This window comes from Electrona antarctica (genome assembly GCF_951216825.1).
Source record: "Electrona antarctica genome assembly, chromosome: 5".
NCBI lineage: Eukaryota > Metazoa > Chordata > Actinopteri > Myctophiformes > Myctophidae > Electrona > Electrona antarctica.
Genome location: NC_136810.1, coordinates 35,535,719 through 35,554,085, shown reverse-complemented (window position 1 = coordinate 35,554,085; position 18,367 = coordinate 35,535,719). Strand labels below are relative to the sequence as shown.

At 41.0% G+C, this 18,367-nt stretch overlaps 1 protein-coding gene across 1 annotated transcript; it reads left to right on the top strand.

The window, feature by feature from the left end:
- Window positions 1-972: 972 nt before the first annotated feature.
- On the top strand, window positions 973-16,654 carry gnrhr4 (gonadotropin releasing hormone receptor 4; the record flags this gene model as incomplete). Its single annotated transcript, XM_079502299.1, has 3 exons — window positions 973-1,404; window positions 15,374-15,566; window positions 16,194-16,654. 3 exons carry the CDS (start codon window positions 973-975, stop codon window positions 16,652-16,654), a joined length of 1,086 nt encoding a protein of 361 aa, XP_079358425.1.
- Between the last annotated feature and the right edge of the window lie 1,713 nt (window positions 16,655-18,367).

Sequence of the window (18,367 nt, the reverse complement as noted above, 5' to 3'; positions counted from 1 at the left end):
AAGAGTGGGCACCTCGATGTAAAATGTGCTATTTTGTAAAAATATATATATATATATATTTGAAAAATGGTCAAAAGTAGGCCTACACATGATTAGGACATACGTTAGTCCTAAAATAATAATATCAGACCGAAATACCCCTATGCTCAAAATGACTGATATACAGGTTTTGTAGTAATTGTAGAAATATTATCATTTAATATGCAGGTATAATATTATTGTCAAATGTTCAATCATGTTCTAATCTTGTAGGCCTACACCTACTTCACATTACTTAACACCATTTTACACACACACACACACACACACACACACACACACACACTTTTTTTTAAATTGCCAAAATGCCCACTCTTGCTTAGTGCTTCATAGCCTACAATCACCTTTAAAGTCAAAATGAATAAATTAATGGTTTACATTGGTTGATATTGTGTGAACACAAGTTGTGTGAATATCAACACATCATCATACTGCATCCTGCACTGCACTGTACTGTATTCACCATTTTACACAATAACATTCACTGATTTGTCATTGCTGCGGAAAAAATAATCTTCTGCAGCCAAGGTCTGTCTGCAGACGACCTAAGAAAACATCAGAGAACAATGATTGCAACACACCACTTACATGTACACATTTGTGTCAACACTATTGTTTCATTGCTGCAGAAAAAAACTTGAAGATAAAGAAAGAAAGAAAACCTGACAACATTACAGACGGAGCAATGAGTGATTGCACACCACTTACAATAATGTCACAGTTGATTAGACTTTATACTATTTCAAACGACACACATTTGTGTCAATTTAATTATCCAATCTGTTTCTTTCCGCAGTGTCTATTTTTCCTTCTGCATAATGATGTTCCACTGTCAACTCTGATGGGGAACAATTAGAGCGTAAGAACCACCACTACAAGCCTATTGTGTGCTGCCAGGATGTAAGTCATAGCCTCCAAATTCCCGGATTCATTATGTTTCACCAAATGATGGAGCAAACAGTCAATGGCAGCTGTGAGAGACCCACCTCGTTCTGCAACAGGAGCACAAGTGGACAGGAGCACCAGCTTCCGACATTCTCCACAGCGGCCAAAGTCAGAGTGATTATCACCTTTGTTCTCTGTGTGGTGTCAGCAGTTTGCAACTTGGCTGTACTGTACGCCGCTAGTCATGGCGGAAAGCGCAAATCTCACGTTAGGATACTCATAATGAATCTTACCGTGGCAGATCTGATAGTTACGTTCATTGTAATGCCAGTGGATGCCGTCTGGAACATCACAGTGCAGTGGCAAGGGGGAGACGCAGCCTGCAGGGTGCTGATGTTCTTGAAGCTGGTGGCGATGTACTCCTGTGCCTTTGTAACAGTGGTCATTAGCTTAGATAGACAGTCTGCTTCTCTCCCTCAGGTAAGTGAGTGGTATTAAAAGATATGTTGTGTTCTCTCCAAGGAGTCCAAGGTATGCCAAAGCTCTTTGGGCATTGTATCAAATTCATCAAATGCCAATCACTCACTTCTAAAGGTGAGCTGTGTACACGGCAAAATCCAGACAGTCCATTTATCCCACCTGAGAGTCACAAATGTCTGTCTGTCTTTTTTTCTTTCTCTCTCTTTCTTTCTTTCTTTCTTTCTTTCTTTCTTTCTTTCTTTCTTTCTTTCTTTCTCCCTCCTTTATTTTATTCAGGGCGGCGGGGGGTTTCAATTGAGAGCCAGCTCTCTTTTCCAATGACGCCCTGATTACAGTAAACATAACATAGGCCTACAATTGAAACTAGAGATGTCCCGATACTATATCAAGATTCAAGATAGACAAACAAGATACAAGATAGACAAAAAGAGAATCAGAATGAACAAGTATTCCTTACAAGACTTTTAAATTGATCCAGTGAAATCAAGTTCTTCAGTTTTAATCTAAACCAGGGGATGGGATATATGACATGGTTCACTCAATTTACTGCAGAGAGCACATTCAATGTGCTCTAAAAAAAAGCAAACAAACAATAACACATAATAATAATCCAAAATCGTATTCAAAATCTGTTAATAAGGTAAAACTTCAAAATAGGCAGCAGTCTTTCTTGATCCGAGTTTACTTGCAAATGTTTTTCTGTTCTTCTTTGCTATCCTAATGAAAGGATGGATATCTGCAGATTGACTTCGTAGACCCAGGCCTGTGTAGTGTGTAAGTCGCAAGTGTAACAGGTACGGTCGCCCCTTTTCCAACTCGCCCCCGAGAAAAGTGAAGAACGGTCGCCCCGGAATTTCGAAAAGTGAAGAACGGTCACCCCAAAGCCGTGGATAGCTCGCCCCCAAAGCGTGGATATCTCGCCCCAAAGCGTGGATATCTCGCCCAGAAGTGTGGATATCTCGCCCCATGTTTATTTCTTTGCAATTACTAATGTACTAATGCAATGTTTTCCTATATTTTCTCCACCAGGCCAAAGGCATGGGGAGAGAGTATGTTTTGCACTCCGTCCGTCCGTGTGCATTTTTTGATATTACTCCTCCAGATTCTGTCCAAAAATCCCGCAAATCGTTACACACTATCTCTATAGTCATGTGTTCAAGCCAGATCTGTCCGATATTTCATATTCCATCCTAATTGGCTAACATAACAACGATTTATCAGGGTAATAGCTTACACGACTCCAGTTGAGTTGAGATAGACAACGCTGATGAAGGCTCGAACGCCGAAACGCGTTCGTTGTACTGCTGCTCTGCGGCATACTATGTCAACTGATACAAGAATAAATTAAAAGTGCCTTAAAACGAGAGTTCCGCGAGTGCTGGTTTTCTCTTTGAGAAATGTTCCTGTTATGTAACATAACAACGACCCAGCACACTCAAACAAAAGGGGCTATATAGCTAGACACTTTACCTCCTCTCTGTCTAGCCCCCAAAAGTGCTCTCTCTCTCTCTCTCTCTCTCTCTCTCTACGTAAAAAATATCTCTCTCTCTCTCTCACTCTCTCTTTGGGGGCGACTTCAGCGGAGATTTTAAGGCGATTTCGCCGGGCTTTGGGGCGACCGTTCTTCGCAGTCAGGGCGACCGTTCTTCGCGGTTTGGGGCGAGTTGGAATTGGGGCGAGCAGTTTTGTATTCGTTGCAAATGCAAGGTAGCTATACTGTCAGGACCCGAAGAAGCTGTGTGGGAAATAGTGTTTCTACAACATACTTAGGCCTACGTATGGTTCAAGTTTGTGGAGTCCCCTATGGGAAGAAGTGAACGCGCTTATAGAGTGCCCTCAACAATTTGGGTTTGATTGGATGTTGCGTGACTGCATGGCTATGAAAGAGGCAAAGAGTGACCCTCTTATCTGTCTGTATGCAAACAGCTGGACAGAGCATAGCAATATTCTTGCTTGCTACAAGCAAGAATATATATATATATATATATATATATATATATATATATATATATATATATATATATATATGCTACAAGCAAGAATATATATTCAAAGATTTGCACCACATTTAACAAGCTCATTTCTCTGTCTATCCAGAGAAATGGAATGGGAATGGGAAATACAGAATAGCCCAGTGATTGAGATTGAATGCTGAATACAAATCAGGCAGGTTTCTGAGCAGCAAGTTTCGTGCTGCACTGGATCCCTTGCCTCTACTAGAAGTATATTAATACTGTGTTGATACATGTACTGCACAAGGTCAAGATCAATCGAGGGGAGTTAATCATGATGTGTCACTCACACTCACTCTGACTCATACAGTTAGACGCAGACAAATATTGGTGCAATATGGCCTGCAAGACTGTGCAACAACAAGGATACATTATACATAAGATAATAATAAAAGATAGTGCTGGACTGTACTAAAATGAAATAAGTAAAACAATATGAATGAAAAAAGTAGTAAATGTGTGAGCTAAAGCAAGAATATAGTTACTTATGGTATTTACAGATCAATGCAGTGCAGCGTATTGTTTTAGTTGCTCTTTTCTCCTTTTGGTTTATTTATTTAGGGACAGTCACAGGGGACAGTCACAGGGGAAAAACCCTAAGCTTTGAGCCTCGGGCTGTGAGACACTTCAAGTGGTTGCCAGTCTGCATCATTAAACAGCCTGTTACTGTGCTGCTGTCACATCACTGCAGTGCTACGCACGTCATTGTGGGCTCGCTCCAGCGAGCACACACTAGTTCTCTACAGTTTATATTAATTCTGCCATTTTTTGGCATAACTACTTCCACATACTTTGTGCTAGAAATTTAGTTCAGCTTTATGCAGTTATTATTGCTCATACTTTTCTTTTTACAAATGTTCATACTTTTTGGGCCACTTCACCCCTTTTGCAACCAGATCTCATTTTAATGATGCTTGGGAGACAAGAAACACTTTCCTGGGGTTTTTATGTGGCTAAATCAATCAATCTTTATTTATATAGCACATTTCAGACAACGAGTGCAGTTCAAAGTGCTTCACAGAAAGAGCAAAAATATAACAAGAAAGAGCAAAAACATAACAAGAGAGCATCAACTACATAGTAATAGTAATAGCAAAACAAAAGAAGCAACTAAAACATGAAAAAAGGACATGCAATGATCTATGAATAAGAAAAATATGTGTTTTTTGATATTTTAGTATTTCAAAGTGTCTGTGATATATATGTCACAGACTGAGACTACATGTGATGTCACGGACTACATGTTGTCTCAATGGCCCAATTCCAATGCCTCCCTCTAGGCCTCAAGCCCTGCACCCTCACTGACACCTGTGACATCAGCTAGATCTCTTCATGGGTCCAAAGAAATGGTTCCGACCCCCGAAATTAATCTGTGAATTTGTTTCCGATTCCGAAAACATTTTCAAATAAGAAAACCAAAACACGAATGGACACGTGACAACAGAGAGAGAGCGAGAGAGAGAGAGAGAGTGCGCACCTCACCTGCCAAGCTAGGGCCCTTATGGGCTGAAGAGGTTAGTGTAGTAGTAACTACTGTATAGTAACGTTAAGTAGTAAAGTTTTCAAATAAATGTAGTGGAGTAAAAGTACAATATTTGTATCCGAGATGTAGTGGAGTAGTAAAAGTAAAAGTACTGATATTAGGATATACTCAAGTAAAGTACAAATACCTTACAATTGTACTTAAGTACAGTAAAGTAAATGTACTTAGGCTACTTACTTTCCACCACTGATTAATGGCAGGGAGTCTGGACAAAAGTCTGTTGAATAGAGGGACACTGACCAAAAGTCTGTTGAATAGAGGGATACTGACCAACTGTATTTGTGTGGCTTTCTTTCCTTTTGACAATCCCCTCATTCTATTCCTATTCCTTCTGTGTCTGGTTCTCTGTGAAAACTAATTAAAGGGACACTTCACCCCTTTTGCAACCAGAACTTATTTTAATGCTGTTTGGGAGACAAGAAACACTTTCCTCCTGGGGTTTTTATGTGGGTAGAAGTCTTTATTATCCACAAGGGAAAATTGTTTTGCTCAGGTCAAGACATGCGAATCCCTTGACTCCTTCAAAACCGCTCTCAAAGGGCACCTACGGACGGCTGCAATTCGAAACTGGCCCCTGTAAAATCTGATTCCCCATGTTTTTTGTACCTTACCTTACCTCCACTATGATTTCCTGCTTTTGGCTACATAGAAGTGTATATTTGTACGTCTCTAAATGTTTTGATGAAATGAAAATGGTGGGCCCTATATAAATGCTTTTATGCGGTTGTCCACTCACAGTTAACAGTCTTGTATTGAGTTGTGCTTGAAATGTACTGTAATTCTGCAAACTGTTAATACATATTTCATTTCAATAAAACACCCAGCAAAGTACTAGTAAAATAATTCTAAAATGACATATAAACATACATGATGTATGTTCAAGTTGACTATGCATTTCTGGCCTAAACGGCTTCCCATACTTTATGCCTACCCTATTTGAAGAGTTAGGTGAGTCAATATATGGTTTAACCCCAAAAAATGGATACAAAAGGTTTTTCAATGGATTTTGGTAGTATTGGGCATGCTAAATAACATACTAAAGTCTACCAAAATCTACCTCCCAGAAAGCCGCCATTTTCAAGATGGTGTCCCAGATGGCTGCGGGGAACTTAAAATGGCTATATCTCAATTGGAAAAAATGTTGCAACTGATTCTGGTACCTCTGGACATGCTTAAGGTCATACTAAAAAAAATGAAAATATACCTTCCAGAAAGGCGTAATTTCCAAGATGGCGTTCAAAATGGCAGCCGGCCAAGCTTAAAATGGCTACAGTATCTCAATAGAAAAAAATATATACAATTGATTTTTCACTTGCTTCTGGTACCTCTAGACATGCTTATGATCATACAAAACATCTTGGTAAATAAAACTGCTGGAAAGGCGTCATTTTCAAAATGGCTGCCTGGAGCTTAAATATTAAATTGGTTCAGCCAAGAAAGGTGGTTTTGGTGTTGGTCTTTATTCGTCATAATTCTCAAGCTCCTCTGGAAGAAATGTGTGCTGAAGTTGACATGGTCCACAGACAGTATCACCCTGAGGGCGAGAAGCGAGGTTGCGTGCACGCATCCGCCTGGGTGACGGCACACGGCAGACTGCTGGGCGAGCACTGGCGCTTTGGCATGGGACTTCAGATTAACATATGGAATGAATTACAAGGTAGTCGCTTGCAACAATGCGATATAACACTTTGAGCTTCAGGTTGTCTCAGCTTCATCAACTCACCTGAACGTCTGCCACCAACTGAATCTGCTACCAAATTTCACTGTCGTAGAGCATACTACCAGATCATGATCTGGATGGGAACAGAAGATATATATATATATGGATGCCCTGTACTGGGGATGGCACCTTCAGAACAATAGATTTGTCCCACTCATGTCAACAATAAATGTTGCTCCAGACAGTCTCCTGAAGGTCATTCATTGTAACTGTTCCACGGCTCATGCAGCTTGTAGCAACAACTTCCTCCTGACAGAGACTACCTTGCTGCTACCGAAGGTCGCATTTACTATGAAACCTGCATCTCCCGTCCGTCCGTTGGTCACGCACGTTGGTCTCCACATCATGGAGACCCTCATATCTCCATATATGGATCTGACCACGTGACATCATGGAACCCCTTCCCCCTGACATCACGCCTCGTGACACGTCACGCCACCATATATGGCCATCTCCATATATAACGATCACGACACTAACCTCATCAAACTCCGGATAACCATACATGGAGAAGGCTGGATCATCACCTAGTTCTGCATATATGAAGCTGGCCAGCAACTCTACATCTGAGCTCAAACCTCAAACCCTTACATCTCCATATATGGAGCTGACCTGTTCTGACATTCCATATGTTGTTCTTCCCCCACCCGTCCTTCCTGTTCTGACATTCCATATGTTGATCTGACCTCATCAAACCCTGTACACTCAAGACACGCTCCATATGGCCAGTACAGAATTCATTCCATATGTTAATCTGACGCCCCATGCCTAAGCGCCAGCGCTCGCCCAGCAGTCTGCCGTGTGCCGTCACCCATGTGGATGCGTGGACGCAACCTCGCTTCTCGCCCTCAAGGTGATGCTGTCTGTGGACCATGTCAACTTCAGGAATGTGACAATCCACATAACACATTTCTTCCAGAGGAGCTTGAGGATGATGATGAATAAAGACCAACACCAAAACCACCTTTCTTGGTTGAATAGTAACCAATTTTAGCTCAGGCAGCCATTTTGAAAATGACGCCTTTCAAGCAAATTTCAAGAATCAAGTGAAAAATAATTTGTATATATTTTTTCTACTGAGATATATATACTGTAGCCATTTTAAGCTCAGCCAGCTGCCATTTTGAACGCCATCTTGGAAATGACACCTTTCCGGGTATATTTTCCTACATTTTAGTATGTCCTTAAGCATGTCCAGAGGTACCAGAATCAGTTGAAAAATCCTTTGCAACATTTTTTCCATTTGAGATATAGCCATTTTAAGCTCCCCGCAGCCATCTGGGAAGCAATCTTGAAAATGCCATCTTGAAAAGTATGTTATTTAGCATGCCCAATACTACCAAAATCCATTGAAAAACGTTTTGTATACATTTTTTGAGGTTAAGTGATTTTAGTTCAATGTTTGTTTTAAAAACGCCATTGACAATGAAGGGAAAATTACGTCATCTTGTCCCTAACACAAACATTAAATGCCATTAAAAATAAAGAGAATTTAATGTTTGTTTTGTCACCATTTGTTTTACATCACCATTACATCACCTAATCAACATGAGTTAGACTTTAATATATTAGCGCCCCTCACTTCACATGGGTCCTATATACAGGTTTAATATTTGTTTTTAGTTCAATGTTTGTTTTAAAAACGCCATTGACAATGAAGGGAAAATTAATGTTTGTTTTTAGTTCAATGTTTGTTTTAAAAACGCCATTGACAATAAAGAGAATTTGTTTTGTCACCGTTTGTTTTACATCATCATTACATCATCTAATCATCTTAAGATGATAAGAGCGCCCCTCACTTCACACAGGTGTGATTTTGATTAAATATATAGCCTATCTTCCATTCTGTCTCCCTTTGAGAACAGTGAGAAAGCACTAGGTCTACTGTTTGTTGACATTCTAACCACGATTTATAACTAATTTGCATACTTAAATGATTAACGTTTGGAGAATTTCCCTCACTCCCCTGGTAACGGTATGTGGGTAATTCCTTTGCCAAAGTCAGCATCGATGCTGACTTGGGCCTACGGAAGGGGTGCAAAAAGGAGCGGGGCTGAGCCCTCACTGACTTACCGATTGCAAATGGGACAGCCCTCAAGCACTCCCAGACTTCACATGAACACGCAAGTCAGTGAGGGCTCAGTGAGTCAGTAAGGGAGCGGATTGGAATTGGGCCAGTAAGACAGCCCTCCCCCTCTCCACAAGGTGGTGTGAGTGCACAGCCGGTTATGCCGGGCAGGGCAGAGGTGCCACCCTGTTCACGGACCAATGGTGAGCCAATGGTGACCTTCCATTCAGGAGAGACCGAAGAAAAGAACTGCGTAAAGACTAGTTCGGACCAATAAGTTCCCCTCTACCGGCAGGACGTCCAGCCTTACAACCTAGATATTCCTGCAGAACTAGCGCTAGCCACAGCCACAGAATCCCAAGCAATAACCTCCGCTTCAAGCACAGACACGCCAGCTCTAACCGCAGCCACCACAGACCGAGTTCCGCCCACAAGCACCAGAACCCGAACAATGCGAATCCAGCATCACACACGTGTCCAAGCTAACAAGAAGCGAAGAGAGCGGCACTTTAGGCCCAAACAAGTCCTCCTAACGAAAGTTGACAATAAGTCTCCGGCACCAGCGCATCATCCAAAAACAGCGACGCAGAGAACAGATCAGCAAGAAACACCACACCCTCTCCCAACAACCAACCAAACTGCCACGCAGGTACAGCTAGTACCACACTTACCGCAGATAGCACACCCAGAGCAAAGCCATCTGGATCCAAAGGACCCGAGTTCGACCTTACCACTGGATCTTCTCGTCGCCCTAGCACTCTCAGTGACAGCCCTGGCCATTCACCACGTTAGCATGTGGCCCACCCTAATTTTTCGTCATCTTGGCATTCTCATCGACGGCCTTGGCTATTTAGCATGCCAGCACAGTCACGGCCCATCCTAGACAACTACTAATCGCGGCAGGCGGGACGAGAAGCCAAACCAGAGAAACGACGAGGTAGCAGTAGTACAGATCCTACACTGTCAAGCACTGGGCCATTAAGCTGCCATGGCACCTCCTCTACTCGTCACCCCCACATGCCGCAAGACCCCAGATTCAATCAGCGCAAGAGGAGAAGTCGAAGAAGCAACCCGAGGCCGCTGTCGTGAGCAGTATATTTAGTGACCTCAGGCTCTGACGTTCACGAGGGGGGTGTTGCTACGACAACGGGTAGCAGCGTGACTCCACAGCAGTGATGTCACACCAAGTATAAGGCCTACCTTGGAGATTGAGAATCAGTGTGTAAGAGAGCAAGTAACAGAGTAATACCAGACACACAGCATCAACAGCTTGTAGCATCAAGCATAAGAAGTTCTCAATCCCAGGGCTCAAGGTTACCTCGAGGACCTCTGCCTCCAGAGATAAGCTATCTACATAGGTAGACTAGCATAGCTTCCTTCTACCTCCAATACTACGTGACCAGGCTCTCAGGCTCTTCTGAGAGATCCTTGGCTACAGTTATTGTAGTAATCCAGCAATCCTAGTCAAACACACAGACTACATTATTTTTCTTGCCATAGAGTGCACATTTCAAATTGTGCTACTGTCATCTACAAATACTACCAGTAAGACGCCTAAGGGCGAGAAGCGTGCACGCATCCGCCTCGTTGGGGGGTCAGATCAACATGGAATTAATTCTGTACTGGCCATATAAGGAGCATGTACAGGGTTTGATGAGGTCAGTGATATACTGACGGGAATTGCACATTTTCATAGTAAATGCGACCTTCAGTCCATTAACATTGAGTGACTGGGGTTTCTTCCAGCGGAGAAATGTCCCTTTAATGCTAAAAGGATAACACAAAAATCCCTGAGGGCTTGTTTCCATTGTAGTCCTATATGTATTCGATTCATCAAGACATATAAAGACAAGACATACAAAACCATACAAGAAATCATCAATACTAGGAGCATTAAAAGTAGATTTAGCTATGATAGAAACATCATGGGGGGTGATTTATTTTGGCAATCTAGAACACTTTTCTAAATTGCAAATTGCATGCAGGCATGTGCTCTTTTATAGCGGCTTTGAAGGAGGGTAGGGAGCCACACTTTTTGAGGGCTGGTGGTAGGGCATTCCACATTTTGGTGACATAATAGAATTTATTCATCCCCATGTTTGTGCCGAATCTGGGGGGAATGAGATCAGTCTAGCTCCCGTGGTGTTCTCATGGTTTTGAAGTAGTTTGAGATTATTCTCAGCAAGCATGTGCCAAGGGTGTTTCATTCATTGCACAAATACATTTCTAGACCTTTCACCACAGAGAATCAGAATTTCACTTTCACTCTATGTGCAATGATTTTCTGGGTGTCCACTGAGTGATCTGTGGTAGAAATGGAATCACCATTCACTATCCACGTTTTTCCCCGTCAAGGTACTGGGGCTCCTTGTGTGTGCTTTGCTTCCTTCAGGCTGTATTCGTGTGTTGCCATGTCTGCTTATTATAAACAACCTTTGACTTGTTTTTTCTGTAAAGTCACTTGCAAATAAATTATTGGTAGTTGCTGGTTGATGTTTTTTTGGGCTTGATTCTAAAGTGTATAGTAGTTGCTTACCGTATTTGGGCTTGCTTCCACATTTCTTCACATCAAGGAACCTCTTCAGAGACCCAAACAATATGGCGGCTTTGCATCACCCAATATGCTATTTTACTACTGGGCTGCAAACCTCCAAATGGTCAAAAGGTGGTGCCACTCCCCTGACATTATTTGGTGCAGTATGGAGGGAAATTCCTGCACCTCATCCTCTCTTCTTGCCTTACTGTTTGCTCCTCTACCAACACGTTATTCTCAGCATACCAATAACCCTGTAGTCTTATCTTCTCTAAAAAATGTGGAACCAGTTTAGACAACATTTTGAGTTGAAATCGCCATCAGCTATTTGTAATAATCATCGGTTTTTACCTTCCGCTTCTGACACAACCTACACTAAATGGAAGGAGAAGGGCCTAGTGTCCTTCAGCAACTTATATAGGTCTACTGATGGACTGTTCAGATCTTTGGGAGACATTGCCTCCACATACAATCACTTTTACGCAATTTTGCAAACACTCATTTTTCACCCTTCCCTAGGTTACCTGAAAAAAACATATTGGAATCTATAATGTCACCCTCAGACTCCCTGAATAACATCTCCTCCATTTATAATGCTCTTATCTCTTCTAAATTAACCACACTCTCTGGGGTGAGGTATACATGGGAGAGGGAACTTGGGATGGAGCTACCGAGGATTTGTGGAAGGAAGTGCTATCTAGAATAAACTCGGCTTGTTTATGTGCCCGTATGTGTCTTATCCAATTCAAAGTGGTCCATAGGACACACTATACCAAGGCCAGGTTGAGCAGAATGTTTCCAAACACTAATGACTTGTGTCTAATGAGACTAATGTCTTTACTCACCTGCAGACCATACACACACTTTTTACTCCTGCCCAAAACTTGCTCATTTTTTTGATACTCTCTCTTTGGCTTTCCTGTGCCTCTGTGTCCCCTAGTTGCTATTTTCGGTGTGTCTCCTGCGGTGGGCAGATTCAGTAGGTGTCAGGCAGATTCAGTTGCCTTCGCCTCCCTCATAGCGAGGCGCTAGATTTTGCTTCACTGGAAAAATCCTACCACCCCTGCCACGACATCCTGGCTAAAAGACCTGTCATCCTTTATTCACCTAGAAAAAATGTAATTCTCAACTAGAGGCTCACTGAATAACTTCTCTAGAACCTGGGACCCTTTTCTTTTATATATTAACTCCTTAACTGCAGGAAGGAACCCCAGATTAATATGTAATTGTCCAGACATCCATCTGAACATATTTTGTGCCTTTTTTTATGTTTTAAAAATATTCAAAATATTTCGATTTATTCTCAATGTGTTTTTAAATAACGGATGTACAACCTCACAATGTGTCGCTGTGAGCTTGTAGGTCAGCTATTTTCATTTGTGCTTGTTTTCATAGACCTGGCCACTTGTTTCTCTTGCAAAACTGGCAACACAGCAAGAGAAAGACGAACTTATGCACACATAAACGCAATGCACTATGGGCTGTAAGAAAAAGGTGAATAAGAAGAACTTTTACAAGAAAGTAGTTTCCGGCTACCAGGTAGAGCAACTTCCTCCTGACAGAGATGAGTTAGTTAGACGTCACGTTTTCCCAAACATACACAAAACGTAACTGTTAGCTCAATCTCATTGTACAAATATTCAATAAATGTATAATTTATAAATTTTTAGATTGCCATCCCACACAGGAGTTACTTCCTATTTAGTATTTATACTGTTCTTTCAAACCGGATAAGATGGATATGATCACCAAACTCCATGTATTACTGCCATCAAGAACTGGATGGCTAGCAACCTTTTGCAACTGAACCCAGACAAAACGGAAGTTTTAATTGTTGCCCCAAGTAGGGTTGCTGCAGACATTGCCGCCCGCCTTGGGTCATTAAAACAGAACATATGCACTAACCCCATTTTAGATCAGTCTATGCTTTTAGATAAGTATATTAATTCTGTATCTCACACTTGTTTTTATCACCTTCGTAACATTGCCAAACTGTTGTTTCACACCCATAGTTAGAAACGATTATCCACGCATGTGTGTCATCACGACTTGATTATGTAATTATCTTTTTACCTGTCTGTCTAAAACCTCGTCAGATCGCCTGCAACTGGTTCAGAATACAGCTGCTAGGTTACTGACCAGGTCCAGGAGATCCTGTCATAGGCCTATAACACCTTGGCCTCCCTGTACTGGCTCCCAGTAAATTACAGAATACATTTTAAGATTCTTGTTATTACACACAGAGCCCTCCATGGCCAGGCACCGATCCTTATCTGTCTGACCTTTTCCAACCGTATGCGCCCAGAAGGTCACTGAGATCTGCATCCCAGACTTTGCTGCTTGTTCCTCCTCAGACAAAAATAATAACTAAAGGTTTTGCGCCTAGACTATGGAATGAGCTCCCCTTCCACCTAAGAACTGTGGATTCTGTGGACTGTTAAAAACTCACCTTTTTAGACAGGCCTTTCCATAGCCGGCTTGGTTGATTGCTTTATTTTAACTCTATTTTCGCCATACTTTATTAGTGACTTGTTTTACTTTCATTGACTATTATTGACTTGTTTTACTTTTATTGTTGTTAAAGCACTTTGTGACTGTGATGGTCTGTGAAAGGTTCTCTATAAATAAAATGTACTTACTTACTTATTTACTTACTTAGAAGCCCCGCAGGGATGCTTGTAAAGAAAACAAGTGCTCTCTTTCCATAATTTAGATGCACTGCAGATATGCTGGATTACTAATAAACAAATAACGCACCTGTGGTTGATATAAACTGATCTAAGGAGTAGATTGTCTACTAAACGGAAACCAGCCAATCAGAATCAAGGAATGGGATTAGCCATTTTAGAATAATATTAACCAGTAAAACACCCTAAAGGGCGAGGTTGCGTTGAAACAGGGCAGTCCTGAAACAGGGCAATGGGAATGCCCATATATGGACTTTTAAAATGTGTGCTAATTAGAGCGGGGCCTCGGGCCAGCCCAGTTAGGGCCCAGTTAAGGCCCAGGTAGGGCCGGGCCTTAATTTTCGGGCCTGTTGAGAACTCTGCCGGCTGCCGGGTGTGGGCCAGCTGACGATTGTTCCACTGGAGACGGACAGATCAACTTATGGAATGAATTCTGTACTGGCCATATATGGAGCGTGCCTTGAGTGTACAGGGTTTGATCAGGTCAATTCTGAATTCAGGTTTCCTACCTATTTTACATTTTAAAATTCCATACTTTTCCAGACTCAAATTTCCGTAATTCTCTGTAGATTTTTCACACCATATTTGACATCCGACAAATACCAAATAATTTCAAGAAGATTGTAGCCATGTACTGTAGCTCATAGAATGGGACACATTGTAGATCACATTGTAAATCTTTTTAGGTTTGTTTGCCTACAATGTCATGCCCAAAATAATAAGAATCATAAAACACGGGATGTGGTGTTAAGACTATCCATTGTGCAAATAGATGGTGTGCGCTCACACCTTTGCTTATTCAGTTTGTCATGTAAACTGTATAATAAATGTACCTTCAACCCCTACAATAATATACTGTAAGTGATGTTCATGTACAATTCACCAGTTTAGTCCACTAACTTTACTTTGCTTCAAAGGCTTTTTATAAAGTAAAACATGCATGTCAGCACTGTTTAACAAATAATTATAAATAAGTAAACTAACTGAAACAGTCCTACCTATACTCATTATTTCACCTTAATGGATTGGAAAAACATTGTTGTTCTCCTCATGAATCTCTTTTCTAAGTAAGATCCGAAAATTAGTCAATAAAAATGATTAAATGTTTGCACTGTCTGTGAAGCCTCCTTTATTAACTGTCCATGGATGGACATGACGACGAATGCAGCAAAACAATTATGTTTTCCTTATGAAGAAAAGATACATTTACTTGTTTGGCTGTGTCTGACTGCCAAAAATGTATAGTTTCCTCTCCCATTCCTAGCTGAATGGTAGAGAGACCCCTGTGAAGCAGAAGATCCCAGGTGTATAAGGCTAGCACAATACACTCAATTGTAAAGTCCATAAATTAACTATGATTGTTGATTGCCATGGCTAAGAATAACTATACTTGTGTCTTCACACAGATGTTTATATTTCACAATGTGACCATCACAGTCCCTGAGAACTTCACACAGTGCACCACCCATGGGAGTTTCATCAGCCGCTGGCAGGAGACCGTCTATAACATGTTCACGTTTGTCTGTCTCTTTCTGCTTCCTCTGGTCATCATGATCTTCTGCTACACACGCATCTTGGTGGAGATATCCAGACGCAATCGTACGTATCTAGCATTTGTAATCCAATATAAAGTCGCAATGGTTGTTTTGTGTTTTATACATTTGAGGGCATAGCAGTGGGCAATGGGCATAGTTTTCTGGACCCACAGATAAATCGGCCTTTCATTTTTCCCATAGAGATTTACAAACATATCTCAATTATTTTAAGCCTAGAATCAAGCTATCCAGGATCCTGGTGAGTCATGACCATAACACCTTTGATTCTGTGAAGAAAGAAAAATGAAAACCGCTAAACAAAGGGTATTTATTAAACGTAGTATATCATATAATAAATTATTCAAACTTTTTTTTTCTTCTTCATAGAATCAAAGATTTTATGGTCGTGATTCACCAGGATCCTGGATGGCTGGATTCTAGGCTTAAAATAATTTATAGAAATATTTTTGTAAATCTCTATGGGAAAAATGAATCGCAGATTTTTCAGTGGGTCCAGAAAACCACGCCCACTGCTATGCCCTATATGGGGGGAAATATCACGGTGCTAATTTAACTGAGTGAGTATTATGTTGTGAAGTGACACTCTTGGTAAAGTTAAAGTATAGTATTTACGAATGTTTGCTACAGTCCTGTTGTGGTGAAGACAGTATTTAATTTATGTCCATTACAGTTCTTTCCAGGGAAGTTCATCTCCGGTGCTCACGCAACAATATCCCCAAAGCTCGTATGAGAACTCTGAAGATGAGCATCGTTATTGTGACATCATTCATCGTCTGCTGGACCCCATACTATCTTCTGGGCCTGTGGTACTGGTTATTCCCTGATGAAATGGAAGAGACTGTGTCTCATTCTCTCACTCATATGCTATTCATCTTTGGTCTCTTCAGTGCATGCTTAGACCCCATTACTTATGGCCTGTTCACCATTCATGTTCGGCACAGCTTTAAGGGACGCTATCAAAATACAACAATGCAAACAGAGTTGGAAAATAACACATCCCTTTCAAGCCCTTTGAGGTGCTCCACCTTACAAATGACACAGCTCTCTCCTCAGAGGCAGGCTGTCGCCAGAAGCCACAATGTACACACAATACACAAAGGAGAGCAAAGAATCTCTGAGCCCCCGATCTAGCCTGTAAAATCCTCAGTTTTATTTTTAATCTGAGAGTGTTCTGAGAGTGTATTTGCACACAAGTTAAACACCCGAAAGTATCCATTTGGTTCCTAACAATCAATTATTTACGTTGGGACCCCCTGGAAACTCCCCAAGGACTCCTGTGGGTTCTCCGACCCCATGATGAGAACCAGTAACTCCGGACCACACATTGACACCCAGTGACCTAAGGCAAGTAGGCCCGGTTAGCATGATATAAGCCTAGGCATTACTTTCATTATTTATGCTTGATCATTTGAAAAGCTTGACCTTCTCTGTTGCCTGTGATAAATGTTGTTTATTCTCCAAACTGATTTTGAAAGACTACTAATGCCTTGAAACAATTACCTAAAAAGGCTAGTCGATAAGACTGGTGAATTTAGCTTTTTTATATTTGTACATCTGCTCTGCTGCAAGGGACATTTCCGCTCACTGTTCACAGAAAATTACTATCTGAAGAAATTGTTTGTGATGTTTTATGCAGAAAAACATTTTTTATTGAAGGGGACTGTATACTATTTTGTGAATGTTTTTATTCTGCATTTATTTTGTGTTGTGTTGATAATTACGGTCAGTCTTGTATTGCCTTGCAGTAGTACCCAAGATAAATTATATCTAGTGCTGTATAGTGTATTGCAATACATATACAATATCTGCTGGAGACAGACTTTGTGCAAAAGTGCGCTCAAATTATTCAATGTTTTATTTGTGTATATACTGTATATTGAGAACTGTACTGATTTCATGTCATCACAGTATTCCAGAAAGACAGACTGGACCACTAGATACTGGTAATGTCAAGAGAGACAATTAGTTAAATATCCTTTATTGTACTGTATGCGTTTGTGTTTTCAAAGACACTTGGTGGCAAACTGTAATCTAAACATGATAATGATGAAGTAATATAAGATATTGTGCATGCTGTTACCACCAGTTAAAGATAAACTGAATAAAGTGTTTTGTTTGTTGTGTAATTTGCTGCCTGATTTAACTAAAGTGCATTGTACCACAGTAATTACCCACTGTCTCAGTATGTCAGAAGATTGAAAGAGCAATCACAATGATATGCTTTTTATGTCCTTTTAAATCAAGTCATTCACGTTGGAAAATGGCTTAATGAAAGTAACATTCAGAGCCCCAGACTTATAATGCAAACATTGAAGGTGCTGTGTTTATGGTTCCTTCTTCTAAATGATATCCATGTGTACATAAATGTGTAGTAGTATATGTGTATAGTAGGCTATGTGTGTATAAATACCCATTTAAAAATTAGCAGAACATTATGCGTAAAGACTAACAAGTGATATAATGGTCCATCTAATTCCCTGTGGTAATTGTCTCCACCAGGCAGAAGGCATTGGTAGAGAGTATGTTTTGTAGCCTGGATAATAAGCCAGACCGAATCAGTGTGATTTGAGTCTGGCTTATTAGCCAGGCTATATGTTTTGCACTCTGTCTGTGTGTCCGTCTGTCCGTTACCAGCTATTCTCCAGCACCGTTAACCAGGTCGATGCCAAACTTTGCACACACACTCCCTAGAGATGCCAATGATGAACCTCTGCCCCACATTTTCCAGAACGGCCTGTTTAAGCGCCACCAGGAGGCTGACTTTTGTAAAACACATTTTTTATGTTACTCCTCCAGATTTTGTCCAAAAATCCCGCAAATCGTTACACAGATCTCTATAGTCAT